Source organism: Anolis carolinensis, chromosome 4 (genome assembly GCF_035594765.1).
Source record: "Anolis carolinensis isolate JA03-04 chromosome 4, rAnoCar3.1.pri, whole genome shotgun sequence".
NCBI classification, from domain to species: Eukaryota; Metazoa; Chordata; class Lepidosauria; order Squamata; family Dactyloidae; genus Anolis; species Anolis carolinensis.
Window position 1 is genome coordinate 117,884,946 of NC_085844.1, and position 26,541 is coordinate 117,911,486.

General features: G+C 36.9%; 1 protein-coding gene across 2 annotated transcripts in view; it reads right to left on the bottom strand.

Moving 5' to 3' along the window:
* The window catches only part of gmds (GDP-mannose 4,6-dehydratase), a 330,217-nt gene that overhangs the window by 271,852 nt on the left and 31,824 nt on the right, over positions 1 to 26,541 (bottom strand). For both annotated transcript variants that reach the window (XM_062977684.1, XM_062977683.1), the window contains exons 2-4: positions 26,082 to 26,126; positions 24,672 to 24,759; positions 23,316 to 23,425 (exon numbers count right to left, since the gene is read on the bottom strand). In XM_062977684.1, coding sequence (XP_062833754.1) covers positions 23,316 to 23,425; positions 24,672 to 24,759; positions 26,082 to 26,126 — 243 coding nt within the window. The remainder of the gene's footprint in view (positions 1 to 23,315; positions 23,426 to 24,671; positions 24,760 to 26,081; positions 26,127 to 26,541) is intronic.

Genomic DNA, 26,541 nt, shown 5'->3' on the forward strand with positions numbered 1-26,541 from the left:
TCTGTCATCTTCTATATCATTAAAAGCTATGTGTCACATGTTAATCTCAAGATACACACTTATATTTGTAATTTATTCAGACCATCATCTGCACTTCTTTTTGGCTAATCATCATAATGGCTTTATTGTTATCTCAAATGCTGTAATTCTTTAAATCTCTTAAGGAAGTGACATAGCTATTTATTTACCCTGTTCTGGGGCATAGGCAAGGTTATCTGTAATAATGTTTACTGAAGCAAAATATTTAATGGGTTGCTGTGAGTTTTCTGGGCTGTATGGCCATGTTCCAGAAGTATTATCTCATCACGTTTCATCCACATCTACGGTAGGCATCCTCAAAGGTGGTGAGGTTCTCACAACCTTTGAGGATGCCTGCAGTAGATGTGGATGGAACGTGATGAGATAATACTTCTGGAACATGGCCATACAGCCCAGAAAACTCACAGCAACCCAGTGATTCTGGCCATGTCTGTTTTATAGGTTATCCCATTTATAGGTTATCTTCTCCTACATTACTGATAGGCCTAGAATCTTACCCTGTTCTTCTCCTTGCCGTTACACACTTTCTCTGGCACACATCGTCTCTGTCTTTCCTTCCTCAATGTTCTCATGAAGATCTAACATATCTGATTCTTCAGCCTATAATCCCTCATATTGCTTGCCTAATTCCATTAAAGGAGAAAATGAGATAATGTTAGCATTAGCTCAAAGAGAAGCTAAGCTTTGGCAGTATGGGAAAAATATAAGCAAATTTCAGAAACAATGTGGGAGAAACCCAGAAAAAAATGGGTTATAAAACAGTTAACCTATAAAATGAAGAACACTTGAAAGATGTGACAACATTTGGAAACCTGAGGAAATCTAACATCTGTAGCTACTCATTATGTGCATATATGTTTGGCTGCTGAGGTGCTGACTGTATGAATATAAGGCTTGACAGCTCAGGGAGTTGACTGAAAAATGGCCATAAAATATTCAAATCCTGTCTTAGAACTCGTTTTGTTTCTAATTGACTGCTTACTAAGCTACCTCAGCAGCTTCAAATATCTAGATAAATGTGTGTTGTTTTGTAAGCATTTCTATAAAGCATTAAGTTGAGTCAAAGTAATTTATTTATTCATTCATTCATTCAAATGTGCATTTCGGCTCTCGACTTTTATCCACCAAATCTATTTGAAATGTGTGATGCACTTAAAGTTCAATGCATAACTTTGGCACACGTCCAAGTTTTGAATACACGCATTTATTTTCTCATTGGAAAGTTGATATTCAAACGTATTGTTTTATCTCCATATTCAATGAACTTCAAGGTTGCTAGCTGTTTCAATGTGTTAAAAAAACTGCTGCTAAAATCTATAACAAAATATTTATTCAGTGTAACAGAAATTTGGCCATTTGAATGGATTGACATTCTAAACTTTAAAATAAAATAACAGTTTGTTACACTTGGATGTGAAAAAGACACTGCAATTTGCTACAATCAGTTCTCTACCTTGTGTTTTTATTTTTCACATACTAAAGTGACATTGAATTCCCATTCCTTCAAAACAAGATTTTTGAATGGACAATCCATATTTAAATTGGTTTAGTCATTTATATGCAATGATACCAGTAATATATAGTTAACCATGGGTTCTTGGCACACATCTTTGTTTTCTGGAGATAGCAGGAGGTCTCATATGCCTCCTTTTTTGTTGTCACCTATTTATCTGCAAGGATTATTATGGTAGTTTCCTTGCCCTTACACAAGTCGCTCAACAGTTACATTCAGTATTCTAACTGTATTTCTGTCAACTTTAACATTGGCTTCTCCTCTCTCCTTAATTGCTTGAGCAGTTTAATCTGTCATCCATTGAGGCTTCTTTCCCTTTTTGGCTGCAGATAATGTCTTCCTGCATTTCTCTCTGACAATGTTCCTGAGTTCAGAAAAGAGTTCTTCTAGCTCCCCAACAAGTGGGTTCTTCATGTTGCCTTTTGGCATGATGGTTGGTTTAGTGTTCTTTTTTTTAACTTTACACTAATTTTTATATTAGCAGTAAATTGTATGTGCCACAATCAGCTCCTGGTCTTCTTTTTTCAGAGAGACTAGGGCTTCTCCTCCTCCTCCTCCTCCTCCTCCTCCTTCTAACTATGTAGTTTATTTGAATTTGATATTGGCCCTCTGGTAATGCCCATGAATAGAGTAACTCTGTGGTTTCTTGAAGAATGTGCTTCCAAGGAACAAACTGTTGGACTCACAAAACTGCATCAGCTATTGCCCTGCTTCATTTCTTGGTCCCAGGCCAAATTTTCCAACTATCTCGGATTTTGCTGTTTCCTATTTTTGAATTAAAATCACATATGGTTAACAAATTATCGTGCTTTGGTGTGTAAATAATTTATTTCTAAACTCCAGCAAATAATTCAGTTTCTTCTTACTTTGCCTCTGTAGTTGGAAAATAAATCTGGATATTGGATATATTGATGAGTTTCCCCTGAAGTCTTATTATTTGGTCAGACTTCACATTATTTCCTTTAACTGCTTTTGCTACATCTTTCCCACTATTAATGACACCCCTTTTTTTAAACTTTCATTTTCTGAGCAAAACTGCTATTTGAAGCTGTCCCCTGCTGTATTCCAGTAGCTCTTTGAGTGCTATCAGCTCTGAGAGTCTCTTCTGGCACTATCTCTTGTTTCATTTTGATTTGTCACATCATACAGTTTTTATGCTAATAGAAATTCAAAAGGACTTTACCATGCCTTCTCCAGCACCAATGTTAACCACCACCACCACCACCACCACCCCCCCCCCCCCCCAGCACCACAACTGCTGGTGCTCAGTAGCTGTTTCACACATTTAGTCTGCCTCCTCAGTTTATGCAGGACACCCTACCGTAAGATGATGAAGATGGTAATGATGGTGATAATAATATCAGCAGTACTGCTATCATCAGCATAACAACTTGCTTTACAGGAGCATACAATCCCACTACTGCAAAAAGGATGTGCTATTGGTAGGTCCTCAACCTTAGCCCAATCCAAAACAACTAGTAATCACTTCCTTTGCTCGCATAGGGCATTCTTGCTATGGAATTAACTAAGGCAATGCAGTGACATATTTTTCAATGGAAAGCTGCTGGAGATGTGTTTTGCTACCCCTCTTTCACTCTTATACTGACACACATTCCTGGCTATGGATCAAAACCCAATTTGTCAAAGGCACCCCATGCTTCGTGTGGATTGTCCACTTTGTTTTTCAAGTGCCTGAACAGTTATTAGATCAAAAGTCTGGATAACTACTTTAAAACTGAAAAAAAATCAGCACTATGCTTCTACTCAAAGAAGAAAAACAGGTTCCTTGAAAAGTTAAACTGGAAATGGAATAGGTACACTTTCACAACATACCTTTTTACTGTGATATTATATACATCTGGACAAACCTATAGATCCTGTAGATTCTGATAAGAGACATATTGTATACTAAATTATGTGAAATCATTGTCAAAAATCAATCTAAAAACTGGTTTTTGTTATCTATGAGTCAATGTAAAAATTGAACCTCAAGTTTAAAAAAAAAATCCCTTTCCCTGAATAATGAAATAATTTTTGAATGCCTGGACAAAAAAAATGCCTGTGGCCAGGAAGAGCTGATACATTTCCCCCTCTCCACATAATGACCCTCAATTTATCAAATCAATGTCCCTAATGTTGGCCCTAAATCCTGCCCTAGATTTACACATAAGGTCGATTTAGACATGGATATACACTGTACTCTGAATGATGGACCTGCTATTTTAGGTTTTGCTTTGGAAAAGCAGTATAGAAACTATACGTTACATCTAATAGAATCTGAAGAATCAGAAAATCACAAAAATCAGGATCTCAAAATTAGGAAGCACCTGGAGCCAAAGATGTATTTTGTAGAGACAACATAATTTATTTTTGTACATTTCTCGTAGTAGGCTTATACCCACAAAAAGGGCATACGAAAATAAAATAAAAACAGTCTTAAAGCTGCTACCACATTCCTTTTTGCCTCCCATCCCCCTTCCTCCTTTTTATGCCTACAAAACAGACGAGACTGAAGTTACAATTTTAGTCTGAAGAGAAGGAAGGAACTGACTCAATATAAACTATATATAGGGTTTGGCTATGCAGTACTGATTCTTACTCTGTGGTCATGCCAGGCACCTGAAAAGCCAGTCTTGATCAACTTTCCCTTACTGAAAGGAATATTGGCATTCTTTCTTCAGATTCAATCCAGAGAATGAAAGATATTTCCCTCTATTCCTGAGGGAAAATATACTTTGGAGTAACCACTTTGTGAAGGAAATTGGACTTTTTACTAGGTATTTTATTTATATACAAAAGCTAACAGCACTGAAAACTGACAAGAGATATAAATTGCCTGGTTTTTTGAATAACAGACTTCAATCCAAGCATTTTATTTTATTTTTTGAAACTCAGAGAAATTTGGGTTAGTGAGAGCTGTAACCAAATAAATACATTAAATTATAGTTCTTTAGTTATTGACGTTGGCTGGAACCCACCAAAAAACGTATCTTTTAGTATCACACAATCTAATTTCTTTTAACAGCAACAGAAATTTAAGCAACTATTTGCACAACCACATTACATTTTTATTTCCACTCTCATTCTGCTGTGCTGAGAAATTTTGTTTCTCGTTCACTGCTTACACACTCATATTTCAAAATGTATGATATAGATTGTACCATTCCCAGAAATAGTCATAATTTCTGAGCTCTGATACATTTCTATTTGTCAATATCACATCTACTCAATCTAAGATTTATATAAGACATTTAGAATTTCAATATACAGTAAAACCCCGCTCGTTCGAGCCTCCGTGCAATCCGAGCAGGTGAACGGGGAGGGCCGCAAAGGCCCTCCCTGTTCACCTGCTCGCTGGCGTGTGTGTTGCTAGGTAGATAGCAAGCTACCTAGCAACATGCACGGGGCGCTCGCCCCTTGGGAGGTGGCCCCTGCGTGTTGCTAGGTAGATAGTAAGCTACCTAGCAACACGCAGGGGGCACCTCCCAAGGGGCGAGCGCCCCATGTGTGTTTCTAGGTAGCTTGCTATCTACCTAGCAACACGCACGTCCGACTCCTTCGCCACGCTGGGCACCGGTGTTGCCGCCCCGGCGTGACGAAGGAGCCGAGGCACGGGTGAACGGGGAGGGCTTTTGCGGCCCTCCCCATTCACCCACCTGCCGAACAAAGGGGCTTTCTTCCTTTGGCGAAGGCTTGGAGCCAGGGAAGCGGGAGTCACTTCCCTGGCTCCAGGCCTCCGCCAAAGAGAGGGAGAGCCCCTTCATTGCGCGGGTGCTCCCAACTGCGGGGAGGCCTCTCTATGGGAACGAGGGCTGGATCGAGAGGCGTTTGCAGCACCTCCCGATCCAGCCTTCGTCCCCATGGAGAGGCCTCACCACGGTTGGGACGAGGGCTGGATCGGGAGGCGTTTGCAGCGCCTCCCGATCCAGCCTGCATCCCGCCTGGTAATCCGAGTTATCCGGTTGACCGAGTTGAGGTCCGCCCGTTTAACTCGGACTACCGGGGTTCTACTGTATTACGGGGTTTTTTATACATTTTGATAAAACTATGCAAAAACGTTTTCATTTAGTCCAGAGACAATATGTAAGTATCAAAATAAATAGTAAATCCACCACATTATACCTATAGTAAGAAGAAGAGAAGTGCAAGTTTCCAAACAAGAAAAAGAAGTCCTAACACAAATACTAATTATATTACCTGAATCCTTTTCATATATGAATGTATTATCTATGGAGCAAATTGATTAAAAGTCATGCATTTTTCATATTGTAATTGTCTCTAAAAATATCTTCTTAATGTTTTACAGATGTATACACATAGATAGTCACTTTTTAACATTATTCCCCTCTTCAGCGAACATATCACTCTAACAATTTACAAGCATCTAAAATATGGAGCAATCCTTCTTTGACAGTTCAGAAGAAAACAGATTCTGTGGTGTAGGCTCGTGGATGGAGACAAAGCAATGGTATAAGGAACATTTCTCAATAGTTTATTTTAGATGTTTTGCATCAATAAATAATGCTGGGTAAAGGACAAATTATGAGATCTGAGCAGGTAGGTTGGGTGTCATATTTTTAATGATTAGTCTAGGTACTGGGTGTCATATTTCTAGCTGCTTAAAACTGGGATTGTAAACATGCTAATACAAAAATGAACACATCCAAAAGTGTACTTCAATAGAGCAAATAAATGGTACCAAAATGCTCAGCAGGAACACTATAGAAATATAGTGTCTAGATCAAAGGAAATAATATTATCCTATTATGCTTTGGTCAGATCTCACCTGGAATACTGTCTCCAATGTTGGGCATCACAACTCAAAAAGAATATTGAGATGCTGAAACGTGTCCAGAGAAGGGTAATCAAAACAAGGTCTCGAAGCCAAGTCCTATGAGCAGTGGCTTAGGGATCCAGGTATGTTTAGCTTGCAGAAGAGGATTAAGAAGGTACATGATAGCCATGTTTAAACATTTGAAAGGATGTCACATTGAGGAGCAGGAAAAATTTGTTTTCTGTTGCTGTAGAGATGAGAACATGGCAATGGATTCAAACTGCAGGAAAAGAGATTCCACTTAAACATCAGGAAGAATTTCCTAACAGCAAGAGCTATTCAACAGTGGAATATACTCCCTCAGAATGTGGAAAAGCCTTCTCTGGAGGTTTTTAAACATAGTTCAAATGGCCATTTGTTCAGAGTGCTTTGATGGTGTATTCCTGCATGGCAGAATAGGGTTGGACTTGATGGCCCCAGTGGTGCTTCCAACTCTATGATTATATGATTCTATTCATCCAAAAATGCAGGAATTCCACAATGAATGGTTTTGGGTGGCACTCACAAGTTTACCCATAAAATAAACTTTACAGAGGGAATGTCTGTAAGAAGTTAGCTTAGATAAAATATTTCCTACATAAAATGTTTCTATTTGCATTTGTTTCATAAACTCAATGCTAATGTAACATGTTACATTGTAAACTCAATGTAACATGTTAATAAAATCTGAAATTAAATTTGTAACCCTTTTTAAGGCACCATGCGTTTTTGAGCACTTTCTTCCCTACTATGTCTAACAACCAGACGAGACTAAAAAAGCCCTAGTAAGTGACCCCATAAAGAGAAACAACGTAGTTTTACACAGAAGTCTAATACTACCACTCAATGAAGCATTATGACTGAAAAGTTAATCTTCTCAGCCAAATTATTTTGAGCTGAACCACAATGTTAGGAGAGAGGGTGCTTGCCCTATCTCCTTTAATCATTTCCCCCCCTGGGAGCCCCCGGTAGCGCAGTGGACTGCTGGTAGGACTGTTGACTTGAAGGTTGGGTTGCTGACCTGAAGGTTGCCAGTTTGTATCCAACTCAAGGAGAGCACAGATGAGCTCCCTCTGTCAGCTCCAGCTCCATGCGGGGACAAGAGAAAAGCCTCCCACAAGGATGGTAAAAACATCAGGGCTCCCCCTGAGCAACATCCTTGCAGATGGCCAATTCTCTCATACCAGAAGCGACCTGCAGTTTCTCAAGTCGCTCCTGATACGGGGAAAAAAAACTTTCCCCCCTATCAGTTGCCATTCCTGTTTTCAGTCTACAGGACCTCTGTAAGATTTTAGGATTGGTAAATTCTCCTTGTCTTCCTTGCTATCCTTACTTCCTTGGTGGGATTGGGAAGTCCCTTTTGGGACTCCCATTTAAATACAAGCATCCAGTCAGCTGCTCAAGTTACGTAACTCTAGGCAGCTAATCTTTGCTATAATCTCTCTAACACATTCACTACATTTCCGATCTATTTCATCATTTTCTCATTTAATACATTAGATCCATGTATCTGCATAATTACCACTGTCAGTGCTACTACAAGTCTTCATAATTGAGCAGTTCTGTGGGGTGTCTGATCAATATTAAGAAACTTGTCTCCTATTAGGAGAGCAGCTTTCTCATGCAGTTGTTGGAGCAAAATTGAACTTGAGATTTTCCAGCACCCAACTAATCACTGCTTCTTTTAATAACTTTAATAATTTTAAAATTGTCTTAAAACTGTGGTAGATTAATATTTAGATATGACATTTCATAGATACATTTCATTTAAGTGCCAAGATTCTTCTTCTCTTGCTCTCTACACTATCTGTGCTCTCCAAAAAAAATGTGATGGAATGTGAGGATTCACTCAATTGGTTTGACATATAACACTGAAAAACAGGTATTTTGTTTCCTTTACAGTTTTTAGTGTACCAAATAGATTTTTTGATGCTGATCACATAAATCACTTCAAAATTGTCACACCATGTATGGTTTTTGAGAAACCGCCAATTTTGTTTTACAATTATTGCAAAACTACAAAATATTTTCTTTCTCAACAGTAATTTGCATGATTTTTAGGTTGCTCATATCTTTGACAGCCATAATCAACATTATGTATCATGTAAGAGAGATTCCGTCTGTTAAAATATCACAAAAATACATTTCTGATTAATGAGAAATTTGCTTGGGCATGGACACTAGAGGATGAGGAGGTAGGAGATGATGGCGATCAGATGCAGATGAAAACTGATGCTGATCCTGACTTTGCGCTTTCAACATCCAGTGATCCTCATTTAATATCTCAGGCAGAGCTGAACGGTTTGGTCAGAAATGTGGGATTATCCAATAATCAGTCTGAGCTGCTTGGATCAAGGATGCAAGGATGGACCCAGTATGAAAATTTCAAAATGTCTCCACTGTGATGAAGATTTGACAAAATATTTTAGCCAAACTGACAGTGTGACCTTTTGCTGTGATATCAATGGATTGTTTTGTACTCTCAGATGTAACCATGACCCAACAGAATGGTGATTGTTTATTGATTCATCAATCATAGAATCATAGAGCTGGAAGAGACCACATGGGCCATCTAGTCCAACTCCCTGCCATGCAAGAAAAGCACAATCAAAATACTCCTAACTCATTCTTCAGTTTGAAGACTGTTTTGCTGAACAACAGCAATATCTACCCTTCTATACTTGTCAGACATCCTCTTCATATGAAAGAATCAGATGAGAACATGCAACTTCTGCTGAACTGCCTTCAGTACTCGAAGCAAAACTGGAATTTGTGTGGTGACCGTAAGGTAGTTGCAGTTCTACTGGGTCTGCAGCTTGGTTATACTAAGTATTGCTTTTTCCTTTGCGAGTTGGATAGTCGAACAAGAGATTTGAATTATATTGTAAAAGACTGGCCTCCCCACAAAAAATTGGTTCCAGGGCAGAAGAATGTTGTACATGACCCATTGGTTGATCCAAAGAAGATATTTCTTCTGCCTTTGCACATCAAACTTGGGCTTATGAAAAAAAATTGTTAAAGCAATGAATAAGCAGAGTGAAGCCTTAATTTATTTGTGGCAGATGTTTCTCCGCATAAGCAATGCAAAGATAAAAGAAGGTGTTTTCATTGGCCCACAAATCCGAGATGTGATGAAAGATAGCCACTTTGATGGTCACGTTGTGTGGACAGCCTTTAAGAATGTTGTTTGTAACTTTCTAGGCTGCTATAAAGCACCAGATTATGTCCAACAGGTTGAAAGTCTGCTTCAGGCATGCAAATCAATGAAGTACAACATGTCACCAAAGATACGTTTTCTTCATTCCCACTTGGACTTCTTTCCAGACAACCTGGGTGCTGTGAGTGATGAACATGGTGAAATGTTTCATCAGGATACTGCCAAGATGGAGAAATGGTATCAGGGCAAGTGGAATCCGTCTATGTTGGGTGACTCTTGTTGGAACTCTCATCCGGGGAAGCGTCCGACAGTGATTACAAATGAAAATCTGTGGCAAAACATTTTTAGTTTTGTTTCCTGATGACACCATTACTGTCATAGTATATGCTACTATAGACATACAGCTATGCTTAGACTGTGGTTTTTAATTTTGAATATGTTTTAAAGGATTTTAACTGTGAATGTTTAACACTGTTTATATTTAATTATGTTGTAAATGTTTGCATATTTGCATATTTTAAACTGTGTGCTAATGTGTTCATGTTAAGGGGTATGAATAATAGTAATAATAATCATAATAATAAATTGTCTTTTTCCGAAAAACTGTACGTGATACAGACATAATAAATACTAGTCATGGGCCCGGTATTTGTATCATCCATTTGATTTGTGTTTCTGTTTTGTTCCGTCCATTTGGATGGCATGGAACGGGAAGGCCCCCCTGGAATGAAAATAAACTCAATACAAAAGGCAGGTGGGTGCGAGTACCAGATCCAAGCCTGCTTTTTGTATCGATTGCCACACACGTAGGCCCAAAATGCCTGGCGCCTGTGAGGGCCTGCAGCCGAGCGCCAAGTAAGGAGCTCAGGTGCAGGGCCTTGCAGGCCCGGGCGTTTTGGGCCTATGCGTCCAGGTCTGCAAGGCCCTGCAGCTGAATGCCAAGTAAGCAGTACTCCTTACTCAGTGCTCAGCTGCATGCCCTAGCAGGCCCAGGCGAGTAGGTCCAAAGCACCCGAGCCTGCAAGCCCTGCATCTGAGCGCCAAGTAGGAGCACTGTGCTTGGGTGCAGGGCCTAGCAGGTCGGGCACTTTGGGGCTACATTTTCGGCTGCGGAGCAAGGCCACCGGCAGCAAGCACAATGGGTCTTCAGCCCCAGCCAGGGAGCCCTTCAACTCAGTTTGGTGAGGCAAACTCAAAAGTACGCACTGGAAAGGGGAGACTGGGTGGGAAGCCCCCCCCCCCCCCAATAATGGGCCAAAAGAAAACAGATCTTTCAGCACCAAAAACAAATATCTGCCCTCCTGATTTCAGGAGTCTCAGTAGAAACAGGTTGGGGGCCCCACCAAAAGCCGGGACACAAAACGGATCAAGGTTTACCCCAAATGCACATGACTAATAAAGACATAGTTGTATTCAGCATGTTAAAATCTACTTAGTTCACCCAAAATTGTGGAGGAAACAGAACATTCCCAAAAATGTTTTGTCCAGTGTAATGTGCAGACCTAGACATAAACGGGATGGGAATTAGCAGAGATCACTTTATAAGATTACATGTGAACCAAATTTTTAAACTTATCTTGGCCCATTTTTTAGTGTTGTTATAATATGCATATCTAAACAATTTAGTGCCATGATCCACTCTCTTTTAAACAACAACTCTCTTATACAAAAAAATAATATCGATGCATGATGATATATGAATGCATGCTGTATTCAATCAGGTTCTTAATGCTGTTTTTTTTACATGTGTAATATATCTATTATGAGACTGCCTACTTAATAAAAGGATTCTTTTACTACTAACATGTATTTCTTTTTCTCTTACTTTTTCCTAGTTCCCAAAATAATAGAATTAATTTTTAATTAGCACTTTAATGATAAATGTAAAAGGAAAATCATGTATAAACATGTACAATGTGCAAGTTGTAACTGGAAAATTAAATAATAGGAAAACACTTTTCAGGGAAAGTTCCAAATGCAATAAAGGAGGGGAATCCTACATGGCAGCCAAAATCATGCAAGTCAAAACACAATCCAGCATGAACAAAGCAGCCATACAGCCAAAATTTTAGCAACGCTAAATAATATCAAACCTGTCATTATGTCAAACAGCTTGGTATGTTTCCACTGTAAGACAAAAGTAACTTTTGTTTTGAGTGTCAAATGTGCTCTGAGCAAAAAGGAAAAACAGTATGAAGGGTAGAATGAGTTCTCTAAGGTGAAAAGAACTGCCTATAAATAACAGTCACTCTTGCCACCTCTATTTAATGCTCAAAATAGATGTTACAAATATAGTTACTAGCTTTCATAGAGATGCACTTGTGTAACAGATGTTGTCATTGGAAAATATCCTGTCCTTTCAGAAGTTGGTATGCAGTTGAGAATGAACCCAAATGACACTTGCAAAATATGCTTCTTTTCTTTCACCAATTCTTAAGAATTTTCTATGCATTGCAGTACAGGCAGCCTCTGAGTTACAAACACCTAACTTACAAACGACTCATAATTACAAATGGGGATGAGACAATAGGAAGGGAGATAAATTTGCCCCAACAAAGGGAAATTCACTCCTGGAAGAGTTATCGTGGGAAAAAGGGGTCTCAACTGAAGCTTTACCACCAATCCTTGTTTCCACAAGCCATTTTTTTTCAAAATCCAGTTATCACAAGGACAGAAAGTGAAGGGCACAGGCAGCAAAACAAAAACCATAGGGGTGTTAGTATTTCCCTATGCTATCCAAAGCTGTACAGACATTTCCCAAGTTATGAACAAGATAGGATCTATAGGATTGTTCTTAAGTTAAATTTGCAGAACACTTAAATATATGGAGTTAAAGATGTAACTCCATACACACACACACACACACACACATGCTTTGGGTAGTATTTGTTTTGCCACCTGTACCACTGTAATTATTTTGTTTTATATTTTAATACATGATACATGATGTCAATTTCCAAAAGCACTATTTTCTAGCACATTTTCCATACAGCAGTACACACAATGCATGAAATCTGCATTCTAAAACTTAGTTTGGATTCAATCCACTATTTAACATGCACTTAGATAGAAGGCCACCAACAAATACTAGAGGCTAGAAGCTATATTTCAGAGGAAGGAACTTGAATTCACTTAGATTAGACAGATATTCCAGTATTGCCTCTTTACCTATTGTGTGCTGCATTCTCTGCTCCATCATTCCCAAATTAAGCACTGTTAACCCTTTGAGAGAAGACTGGCAAAGAGGGTTTTGAGAAGTTCTGCCTTTTCTCTGGCCATTATTAGCATTTTGCCATCACCTATACCCATTTCCTTGTCCCCCCCCCCCCCCACAAAAAACCCTTATATTGTTTTTTATAGTTTTATAAAAAAAAACAACAATATATATATAAAATATATTTTATAGTTTCAGTTGTATCAAACAAAATATACTTTTTTTTACAACCAGGAGCTATACATTCTTATTTATGCTGGTAGATGTGCTAACTATGTCAAATATATATGTCGGAGGACTCTCCTCCACAGTTATTCCTGATGAATTCAGATCACACACGGACTGGGAAAAGATTCCTAGTTTAATAACACATTCTGGGGTTTAGTGAAACTTCTGGTTTACATCTGGTTAGAAATTGCAGCTAAAAATGACACACTTGTGCTTATTTGAATTTGTCCTGAAATGCTGCTCAAAAATTATATTTAGACATTTAAATCAGTTATTATACATGGACCATTTATCAGCCAGAGGTTGAAGTAGAAGCCTAAATAAAATTCCATGATTTTACAGTGAGGTGGGAATTGTGCAACTGTCCATATGTTGTTGAACTGCCATTTTCAATACTGGCTACTATGGATATTGTGGGCTGGATTCTATGAACAACATCTACAAGGCCCACTACAAGAAGAAAACAATATATGGCTAAAAATATATGTGTGTAAGTTGGCCTCATGCATAAATTGAGGACAGGTTTGGAGGCTGAAGATACAGATTTTGATACAGTAGAGTCTCACTTATACAACTTTTGCTCATCCAACGTTCTGTATTATCCTACGCAATCTACCTTTTAGTAGTCAATTTTTGTAGTCAATATTTTCAATACATTGTGATGTTTGGTGCCAAATTCATAAATACAGTAATTATTAGATAATGTTACCATGTATTGAAATGCTTTTTCTTTCAATTTGTTGTAAAACATGATGTTTTGGTGCTTAATTTGTAAAATCATGATGTAATTTCACGTTTAATAAGCTTTTCCTTATTCCCTCCTTATTATTCAACAGTTTTGCTTATCCAAAGTTCTGCCGGCCTGTTTATATTGGATAAGCGAGACTGTATCCCCTGTGGATGAAACTTAGGGACTTGTAACAGAGATGTAAAGAACGAAGCATATAAAAATAATGCTGAAGTACTTACATAATTTTGACAGGCTTAACTATTTGTGCTCACCTAAATGCTGGAAGATGAGGAGAGAACTATGATAAATGGTGATGGGGGGGGGGGGTCACCAAGCACAGGCAGAACTAAGGAAACGTGGATCCATTCTGCATTAAGGCACAAGTATCAGCAATACCTCAGAAGACCAGATGTCACTACTGCCATTTTTGTGCTCAGACATTAAAAAAAGCTAGAAGCTCTCATCTTTCTACTCAGGGAAGGGGATGGTTCCTATTTTGATAAAAGTTAAGTTAAAGTTCTAATACTGATCAATGGGTAACTTAACTCAAGATTTTGGGATTGAATTTTGAAAAATGATTTCTAGACTTATACCCAAGTATATTCAGGTAAATTTATTATAGCAAATAAAAAGTTATAACTACATCCACAGCTCAAAAAGCAAGTCTGCACTCAAAATGTCTATATTAATAATTATTTTACTTATGAGAGCCGCACAATCTTAGTATTTTTCAGAAGACTTACAACCACTGTTGATTGTTTCTACTTGTTATCCATTCAGAATAAGCTTTCTTTGAAATACTCATTCACAATAACAACAAAAACAATATTTAGAGGACTAACTGTGGTCCTTTTAACACCAAATACGAGAAAAAGCTTGTTTTACTTTAAGCAGTTAAAAATTATACAAAAAATGTTAGGAAACAATTTATATGTTTTCATTTGTAATCAGTAGCTTAAAATTCAATCACAGTGATTTGCAATAATATCAGATATGTGAATAAGCAGCAGAATTGCACAAAAAGCAGACTGAAATGCTAATTTCATGACTCTAGAATAAAAATAATAAATTTGTTCCTTAAAAGATAGCGAAATACCACCAGATTTCATCTGATCATGGAAGCTAAGCAGACGCAGCACTAACTGGTACTAAGATGGGAGACCACCAACGAATGCCAGGTACCTTAGGCGATATTTTGAAGGAGGAAATGATACCTCTGCATATTCATTGCCTAAGAAAACCCTATGAAATTCATTGGATTGCCATAAGTCAATAGGCAACTCAAATGCACATGCATGTTCTAAAAATATTTTACAAATAGCCCCACTTTTTGCATGAAATTTTATGAAAGGAAAATTACTTCACTTTCCATATCGAGTCTACTGACTCATTACAACCAGACACCAAAGAGTTTTGGCTTTAATCAATCAAAATCAATACACAAATCAGTGAATTAACAATATGACACAAGAGATGTCAGGGAACCATGACACATTGCTCCCTGAACTCTATTTGTCAGAGGAACAGCCATATTATGTTTATTATAGCAAAAATAGTAACAAAGAATTTTCTGGCATCTTAAATATGGTATAGGGTCATGCATTTGTATTGTCTTTAAGATGCCATAAGATTCTTCATTACTGTGTGTGTGTGTGTATGGCATGCACACACACATATATATGTGCATGCGTGCATGTACAATAAATACCAGTTTAGGATTTTTTCTTCCTTTTAGTTAATGTATTTTCTGGCAGTAGGCAGGTGAATAAATAAGTTACTAGGATAGTAATGCATATAAATGTATTTACATACTGTATTGACATTATGACTTTTTAAAAAAGATAACTTTAACCTCAATCTGAATGTCCAGCATTTTATGTAATGGAGAAGCTTTCAACCCATTAACCATTTGAAGGGTAGACAGACAGAGAGTAACAATTTCTTTCAACATGCCTTGTGAATAGTTTCTAAGCAAGCCAAGATATCAAGCTATCTTTATATCATGCCATGCGTGGAAGCTACATTCCCAGTTTAGAGTGAACTGGAAACAACAGTTAACAGAAGTCTATGGTTTGCTTACCAGCATGAAGGGAAGATCAAAAGGGAAGTACAAAAGGGTTTGTTCTTATCTCAGTTGACTGTGTCCATTAACATGCTCACAGAGTTGAAGAATTGTTAGTTTCTGTTATGATGAGAGTGGGAACTATTTTTCCTCCCCTTATTCTTTCCAAGATGAATTATACATGGCGGCAGAAAACAAAGAGTTGGTCAATCTGCAGCAGTGGATTCATTTCTAGTATTCTGTTATGAAAACAGTATTTTTAACTTGATGACAATAGAATCACCAAGTCCAGAAGCAAGGAAAGTAGGTCACTCATTTTAGATATCTGACTATTTTCTGTTTCTACTTTTTATTATTTTTCTGACTACTTTTATCTGTTCATACCCTTGGGATGTTTGGCTATTTTTCAAATGCAACTTGATGATTAAACAGATGGATCTATTCAAATTCCTTAAATTATTATAGGTTCACTTATTTTAAAATCTACTCTCCAATTTTTATCGCCCATCTAAATATAAACATGGTTTGGATCTGAAAGTGATAAGAATAAATGTTCTGGTCTCTGTATTGTGCAGAGGAATGAACTTAAACATACAGTATTTTAAAAAATTAAAATATAATCAAAATGGTATTATGAAACTAATAATATAGTACTCATATACTTAACTGCTGATAATTTTGTATTATTTGTTGCAACTTCCAGTTACAAAACTGCTAACATTAAAATGTTAGTTGTATTATTGTACAACAGTAAAGATTTAACAATATAGACAGCCTATACTGCAGCACTTAAGGATTTAAGATGTACCGACCTTAGAATTTCATATCAATTCTTACTGGTATCCGTTCATTATGGCCACAAGCTTAAACAAAGTATAACATTTTACAGTCAAACTCTTATAAATAATGAAATGATTAATATTCTTTTTCTTTGGTGATCAGATCTATAAGGCATGACAGAACATGTTTTTTTCTGAGCAAATAAAACACAGATATAACATGAGATTAAAAAGATACAGAATTCATGAAAATCTTTACAAATATTTGTACACCTCATTATCATAAATATACTCTCTTCTGTTAAATATAGCCTAAGCCCTTTATTTGTATTTATGATTTGTTCTTAATCTAGGGATCAAACACTTAGATTGTAGAATTAACAGAAGGCATGTGTGTTAAATATGTTTCCTTCACATCCCCAACTCTTAACAGTGTATTGAAAGCAGTATCACATGCAGAATATTATCTTTTGAATGAGTAAATCTTTTAGGACAAGCATATGGACTAAGTTATATAAAACAGACAAGGTGTTGTATTTGCTTCTACTGATACATTAATTTTCAAAATACATTTTATCTGGCTGCAAACACACCAATAAAATAAATAATGACGTTTAGACTAGATCTGACATATTAAAAAGAAACCAGAATTTATAATTTTTGCTGAAAATATGCCCTTTAAAAATAATAAGTAAATAGGTAAGTATTTGCAAAAGAACATGTCTCTTGTACTTTTAAAGTGAACAGATCATTTCCCTTCACAGGAAGTGTAACAACTTCCATGTTCCTTTGCTTCCCACAAACCCTAACTCTCTTTCATGAACCTCAGCTATGTTGGCTAGGTTCACATAAATTGCAGTCAACAGTATCTGGCAGAGATGAAATTTCCCGCATCCTTCTTAATGTTATACTGGAAGGTTCAAATTGTTGTACATATTGATTATGCATTATTGTAAAACCAAGTTGCAATTACAGCCCAAAGTACTGCTCAGTCATACTGTCAGGATATGGAAGGTGAAGACAAACTACCCCTTAGCAGAACTGAGTTTACATGAATGAAAGTTCATGCAAAAATAAAACCTGGTAGCCTAAAGGTGCTACTATATTATCTCCCTGCCCTTCTTCCTTTTTATGCCCCAAGAGACTAACACGACTACCTCTTTGTCTCTTAGTTGACAATATGAATATTCTGAGATTTCCTGATTTTATAATCTGAGATGGCTTTCATAATTCAAATACTCTGATTGGAAACATATCCCCTTGAAGGTGTTTGAATGACATGATTCACCCAAATCAACAGCCACACCTAATGTTCCATTATTATTGTTGTATGTTTTCACGTTGTTTCTGACTGATAGCAATCCTAGGGCAAATAGATTTTTTTGGCAGGCTTTTGTCTTTGCTTTCATCTGAAACTGAGATAATGTGATTTGCCCAAGGTCATCCAGTGGGTTTCCATGATCGAAAAGGAATTTGAACCCTGGTCTCCAAAACCATGGTCAAATACCATGTTGGCCTAACAGACTTTATTACAGAATAAGGAAACTCCAGAATACGCCCAATATCAATTGTGGAAAGGCTTGTGCTAACTTTCCACATGATGAAACTGACTGAGCTACATAAGCTAATCTCTGGACTGAAGTCACAATTTAGATCCCCATTTAATCTGCACACCATCATTGTGAGCATGGTAGAGACCAGTGAAGTCAACAGCTTTTTGAACCAACAGTATTGGTACTTTCAAGTTTTATTAATTAAAGCAGGACCCTGTATCCACGGGCAATACATTCCAGGGCTTCATGTGGATACATGTATCTATGGATAATACCAAATCATACTGAAATGAAAGACCTCTGGTTCCAAAAAGCCACAAAGTCTCACTGGAGGGCCTGGAAAATGCTCAAAAAGGTCACATTTTGTTGGAAGTGGATAAACTAAGCTGAGAATACCAGTTCTATGAATCAGGGGTGGAAGCAACATACTGTATATATTTCTAGACCTGCCACAATCACCTAAAATGAAGAATCTTGTAAATAAAAGATCATATTCAATTAAAGCTGATATACATGGTTTATGAAGTTGTTTTGTTTTATATTGAAGAAGAACCCAGTCTACACTTTAATTACTGTTATTTAACAAAGAAAAGCAGCTACATTGCTAAATGGGGATCAGAAATGTGGATCAAACTAAAACTCGCTTTTCAAAAACAGATGAGTACCTCAATGATATACACAATTAAGTACAAAAGATAGTACGATAAGTGCTGCTACTTGTCAGTAATATTATAACACAGCAACAATTTAAATATGAATATTTTAACCATGTACTGCTTATACAGCTCAGATAAGCATGAGTCTTACTTTCCCATAAGCAAACTGAACATTTTTTCATTTGTTCTATAGTACAACTTTAGCTGGGTCATGCCCAGAGACTGTAGTTCTGTTGTTACAATTAAAATCACATTCCCTGCAGAAAAAGAAAAACAAATCCCATGTATATCACTGAGCCCAAGTCAGAAAATTAATACATTGTCCAAATTGTCCATATTTATACAATACACTAATGAACATTTGAGTAAAATTAATTGTAAGCAAATGTATAATTCAGTTCTAAAATTTACAACTGCAGATACATTTGAAACACACATTCTTTTGTTATAACTAAAATAATTGCACAAATCTCTGATCTTATAAGAATGCTCTATTAAGGAAGGAAGAAAAGAAGAAACATAAAAATGCTCTTATAAAACCTATTGTTAAGACGACAAACATCCAAATATCTTGGGGAAAAAACGCAAAATCCTTAAAGATTATTGTATTTATTTAGTGCACCCTTTTAGGATACTTAGCTACTTTTGTCACAGTATCCCAAAAAGAACAGAGTTATATTTTCTGTTTTAATAGCAAAAGTAGCATGATATGGTATGGATGAAAAAATCTGTCTAAAAACAAAATCCGAATCCTTGAGAGAATACTGTCCTTAAATAATGCCTCTTGAATCTGAGAGCTGACAATTCTCTGAGTTTCTCTCTGAAGGGGCAGGGAGGTCTAGTCTTACAGTACCCCAAAACAGTAGTTAATCAACTTCAAACTTCTGAACCCTTTATTTCTTTCTGTCTACTCATTTTGATGTGCATAATATCTTAGCTGACTTAAAGCACATTTCATGAGTCTATGTCATACCTTAAGAGAATAGGTTTCTCCACCTGGAACTATTCACAAATGTATAGCATTGTGCAACCTTCTCCGTCTTCTATTCTTGTACCTTATCAATAGCAGCATTCTTTCTTACTTAATGGATAACTTGAATGTCTATAAAGTTGCGGTTCATAAAAGTCTACTCTCTGTAATATTTCTTTCATTAGAGGAGTGAATAGTCTATTGTCTAGCACTCTGCTGCCATCTATTTGTCAAAAGGAAAACAATATCACTGAAAGCATCTTCAGGGCAGCTGTGTTGCCCATGAAGCAAAATCTAAAATCTAGAAAAGGATACCTTTACTGACCAACCAAAAGGTAGAATAATTTCACTGACATCTTCATCAAAGCAAATATGCTTTAAGTCACACAGAAGAAAAATGACTACACCAGACTCACGGACTATGTATTGTCTCAGATATTATTTCTGTTATCTTCAGTAAGCCATTTCTGAATAATGCCGTTTTCTTGGCAAGACTTGTTCAGAAGGATTTTACCTTTGCTTTCCACTGAGGTTGAAAGAGCATGACTTGCCCAAGGGTTTCCATGGTTGAGCAGGTATTTGAACCCTTGCCCCCAGAGTCATAGTCCAGCGCTCAAACTAGTAAACCATGCTAGCTCTCCTACATTTAGGTAAAGATAAATTTAGGTCTAGTCATGTCCGACTCTGGGGGTTGGTGCTCATCTTCATTTCTAAACTGAAGAGTCGCCATTGTCCATAGATGCCTCCAATGTCATGTGGCCAGCATGACTGCATGGAGTGTCATTACCTTCCCACCAGAGCGGTACCTATTGATCTACTCACATTTCCATGTTTTTGAACTGTTCAGTTGGCAGAAGCTGGGGCTAACAGCGGGAGCTCACCCTATTCCCTGGATTCAAACCGCCAACCTTTTGGTCAGCAAGTTCAGCAGCTCGGTGGTTTAATCCGCTGCTCTTACCATCTTATAAAAGGGATTTCTCATATGTACATCAGATAATTTAAGATTAATTATTATGTATTCAAGCACTTGTTTTAATTAAGCTGTCTTCTTTGTAAGCAAAACAGCCTTTCTTTTATTGCTCCACAGTGTGTTATACATGTGTATACATTTATTTACAACAAACAAACAAAAATGCAATTATCAGATTTTATATAAGAAAACTATATTGGCCTATTAGGATAATATATGATTTACCGGTTTTGTTGAGGCTAAACAACACTTCTGTATAGTACACTAATTTTAAAGAGAAATTCCAAACATGATTAAGCTTCTATCAAAGTTACAGCTCCTCTTAGGTCTATTAAAACAATCTGTTTAGACAGGTATCACTGAACGTTTGTAAACGATTCCTTCTCACACAAAACGTACACAGCATAAAACAACTATACGTAATGAAAACCATACAAAGTTAGATTTTAAAGAGGCATGTTTTTGCTTTTAACAGGGAACTCTGAGTTCCACTGTGGCCTTTGTGACATGAGTCGGTGTGCGTATATACACTTTCAGGTTGCCTGTTGACTTATGGTGACCTCATGAATTTCATAGGGTTTTCGTAGGCAAGAAATGCAGCACCTGGTATTTGTTGTCTGCCTCCCATCTAGGTACTAACCAGGGCTGATCCTGTTTAGCTTCCATGATTAGACTGGATCTGTTGCCTTTTGGTATTTTGAGTGTTACTTGCTAAATATAGCAATATGAGCTACAACATAGTTGCTCAGCCTCCAATACGATATATTCTATCCTTTGTCAGCATGCTACATCAAATAAACAGGATTAACATTGTGCGAGAGTATAAATAGATACAAATGGAATAATGTTTAATCTACCTTGATGTACAATCAATGACTATTAAATTATTGCTCTGGAAGATTTGAAAGGGGAAAGGCTAAATTAGGAATATATCTACAAATATGAACCCATCAGCAGGAGGTATGAATAAAAACAATGTAACACACTACAAACATGAATATGTGTGCTTTCATCAGAGGTATATAACAATGGAATTTCTCCAGGAAATTTTCCAATCACAAAAGAACTGACTATGAGAGAACATTAATTTATTATACACACATCTCAACACCAAAAAGCTTTGAAATTTCACACATCAAATTCAATCTTTCTGTATCTTATATTATTCCCACCCCCACAACTATGTAATTGTTCGTAAATACTTGTGGCTTAAAACTGCTCTCCTTCTGTGTGTCTGAAGAAGGGGATTGAAATCCTTGAAAGCTCATGTTATAATATATCAGTCAGTCTCATAAGTTCTGGTAGATTCCCCCACAACACATTTTAATTCTTTTTTATATTGAAGCAGATTAACAGAGCTATTTATTTAAAACTGAGAAATAATTAAATATTGCTAACTATATATTCAATGCAATGTGGTGGTAAAGTGTGATAATTCAATTCAATCAGGTGCACACTGATTTCCCAACTCTTTGTGATATTTTCCCTGTATCAAATCAAAATGAAGCCTTCTACCTAATATGCTTACTTTATGCAGATGAAATTATAGGCTAGTTATCATCATATCAACACAAGATTTGGATTTGATTCTATTTCTCCAGGCCCCAGTGAACATGGCTGTACAATTGGTGGATATCACAGAATTATAGGTGAAATGGCTTGTTTAAGATTTAGTTAATGGGAAGACCCCATGAAGACACACTTGTCACATTAGAACAGATACCATTGTATATAGGGGTTTTTTTGTGTCAGGAGTGACTTGAGAAACTGCAAGTCGCTTCTGGTGTGAGAGAATTGGCTGTCTGCAAGGACAATTTTCAGGGGATTCCAAGATGTTTGATGTTTTTACCATCCCGTGGGAGGCTCTTCTCTTGTCCCCATATGAGGAGCTGGAGCGGACAGAGGGAGCTCACCCGCTTTCCACTGATTCAAACTGCTGACCTATTGGTCAGCAGTCCTGCCAGCACAAGGATTCAACCCACTGTGCCACTGGGGGCTGTATATAGTAAAACTGGGTAATTTTTTTCTCAGTCACCAATGAAAAAGTTAGATCTCCCTCTATACGAAATTACATAATGTTACTCACAACATCTATTTTGAAAAAAAAAATTGCATTCCTGTATTCTTGTTAGTATAAGGAATTATCCTTAACATTTATTCTATCCAAATTTATCAAAGTGGGTGGCTGACATCAATGGAAAACAAATATATGTTGGCATGTCTACTCTGTTAGTACCATGCTAATTCAGGACACTTTCAGTCCTGAAGGAGGCATAAATTTCCTCAGACAAATAGACAGCTTCAGGCTGAATAATACTTTTTGTCCCAAGTTCAGCTACAGCAGCTTATTTCAAGCAAGGGCTTTTAAAAAATAAAATAAAAACCATTCCATTTTAATAGTCTGTACAATCAGAATCATGAACCCACCAGAAATCACAAAAAAGAAGTGTGCTACTCCAGTGCCATTAAGCATAAATTTAATAAAAGTATAGGAAGAACCTGGACCTAGAGTGACCTCATCCATATTGTTTAATGTCTAGTTCTAGAAAAACAAAGCAATAAATCACAGACTGCTGACTCCTCCTCCATCGCAAACAAACATTTGATAATTACTGTTGCAATGCTACTTACTTTGACATGGCTTTGCGCTCCAAGGTTGTAAATTTCAGTTGGTTTTACTTCATTAATTATCTTCACTAGGCAAGTACTATCGGTAAGATCACCGTAATGTAGCTTCATGTCTTCAGATGAAAAAGAACATAATCAAGATCAGGCAAAATGTGACATTAACATATTGAAAACAATATAGTGCTCTAGATGCACTACCCTAAAATCTAACAGGCCCAAATCCTATTGTTAGTCCTATCTAAGTAAACCCACTGAATCATAATTAATCAATTGATTCATATGGATGTAATCAGGTTTAACTAATAGAATTCAGTCCATAATCCCATATAAAATGTTTTTACATGGGATTCCATTGATGATTATTTCATAATTCTTCTAGCTGTTTCATTAAAAGTTTGTATTGAGTTAAAGATTGACATGTACGTACTTAGCAATGATGAAGCAGATCTCTATTTTATAACAACAAGTAGCATAGTCACCTTTATGGTTGCCAAAGGACTACAGACATTCTACGACATTTACAATTTTGACTTTGGTATATCTGATTATTCATGGATTTGATTTAAAATATTCTCTAGTTCCTCAATGTCTTTCAAAATTACAGAAAGAAACCCCCTGCAGGAATCTTTAGGTCCAATGCATTTCTATGTTCAGCTGCCAGTGGAAATTGACCACAGAGTTGTGCTGGAAGACATCAAAATTCCCAGAGAGGTGTTCTCTCAGGAAAAAAACAACACAGTTTCTTTATTCAAGTTTTTCACATTCACGGTGGTCCTGTGACCCTAACTTCAGTGAATTTGAAGCACTGAATGTACTTCAGATACAATTTCCTTGGTTCAGGAAGTTGTGTATCTATTTCCAGGGGACATCATGCAAAAGCAAACAGACTATGATGGTCAGTCATATAATCTGTTACAACACGTTTACTAAAGATGTTTAATTTATCTAACCTTCCTATGAATTTACCACTTAAAACTAAGATATGTCCCCAGTGATTACCTAACTCACAAGCACCTTTAATAAGGTCAGTTTGACCAAGTGCTATATTATATTTGCTGTATGTCTGTACTGTAAAAGAGATACATTTCATATATTCTGGTGTGCTGAAAACCCTTCTTCCCATCAGTCCCTTTATCTCCATTGAATTAAGTCTTTTAGATTTAATGCTAGGAAAAAGCTTGGAAAAAATGGTGTCATCATAGCATCGTTTCCAAGCCTGGTCAAGAAAGGCCACCACTTTACCACTCACCACGTCCAACCTCCCTTGTACACATCTTCTAACATACTACACAGCTGACAATATAAAAATACATCACATATCCTTCTTGTATTCCATGCCGTATCTCAATCAAGTCTTACTTCCTTCTATGTGAGCCTGTGGATTTTTGTAAAGATGTTCGATCCGTCCTGTATTAAAAGAGCTAGATCGACGAACAATTCCATGCACCTGCAATATGAAAGATATAACAAGGAATGCTTAGTTTTTTAATTGAGAACATTGTTAGAATTGTACTGTCCCTGTGAAAAGATTGCAGTTTATGACCCATATATTCAAGCTACAACAGATAACAAATATTTCCTGATGTCAGAACCAAACAAGATGGAATGCTGAGTCAACTGCATAACACAGTACTGTCTCTGTCTTACAAGAAAAAAATGTCAAAGATGCCCATGAGCAAAGAACAGAGACTAAAGAATACTGCCATGTATGAGTTCAGACTCCAAAGCCTTTGTTTTTCTTCTTAGCTAAATTTACACACTTGCAAGTCATTGGAAGAACAAGGCTTTTGCTGTTGAAGTAGCTCCCCAATCTCCACTTTTCTTCTCTGTGTTCAAGGCAGTTTAAGATTGAAAGTTCAAATGCTAAACACATGGAATTGCCATTATCATGTCTTGTTTGACCCTCAAATGCATCTGACTAATGACCCTTGTTCAAACTGTAATATCCAGATCACGCTTTACTAGCCAGATGTCCTCAGGGTGTTTGAACTACACCCACAACCGTTTGGCCATGCTCGCTTATGGGGATGATGGGAATTGCAGGAAACACCATGAGACACTATCCAGGAGGTACCAGGTTGATTAATGCAGACTTAGATAATATCAAAATCAGATATTTTTCTTTATTTTTAGCATCTATTTCCACAAAGTAAGTGCACTGCAAGAGAGTGTAGAATGTACTTTAAACAACTACCAAAAAACAGCAACCCAGTTTTACATTGTACAACAAAGGAATACGGCACTACAAAAGTTTTCACATTTTAAAACTGCTCAAATGCAACTTAGCTTCTTTGCAGTCCAACTCCAAACAGTGTAACAGCATAAATACGACAACTGCTTTCATAAACTATTTAATGTTCGAGCAGCAGAAAGAATAAAAAATAAATCCGCTTTTTCTTCCCATCAAAATATTTTATTTATTCCAGTAGCTATTTCAAAATGAGTGAGGTTTTGCTCATCCCATTTTTAAAACGCAGTGTATGCCATCATAATATGCTTACTTCGCCACACACTGGTTGCTGTTTATCTGAAACTAGCAGGAAGTGTGCAAAAACAGCTATACTCTTGAGGACTGAAGGGATTCCACCATTATGATAAATAGTACAATAAGTTGGCATGACTACAGGCTCTGCTGCATAGTCTTTTTAAAAGTTTTGATTTGTTATCTAAAAACTGAGTGGAAAACATATGCTGAAAGGGACAGCAGAGGGAAACTGTTTCCAAATTATTCCATGAGTCTGCAGCCACTCACCAAGACTAGTCACTCACCTCATAACCCTTTTCCAGCAGGAATTCTGCCAAGTATGAGCCATCCTATGAAGAATAAAGATAGGAACATGTTATGAAACTATTAGAACTAAGGCATTCATTTTAGACACTTTAAGCTCCATATGGCTCTATATTGTACCACAACTGAACTTGTAACTAAAAGCACATATGGATTGTGGAACTTAACACAAGCATTGGCATATACATTTTTGGCAGAGAATCCACCAAAAGAAAGTAATAGGACATTTTAACTCATACATTAATTTATCTGTATTTCAAATTACAAGCTAACTCCTTTTCTGGATGGCGGTGTAGGTCTGTTTGTTTGTTTGTTTGTTTGCAGAAAAAATACAAAAGGAGGATTTCCCCCCATTTTCACTGTATAAAATGTATTTAATTACTGCAAACAATTTCTCCAAGGTTATCATATATATAGATAATATATGTCACATGCATACAC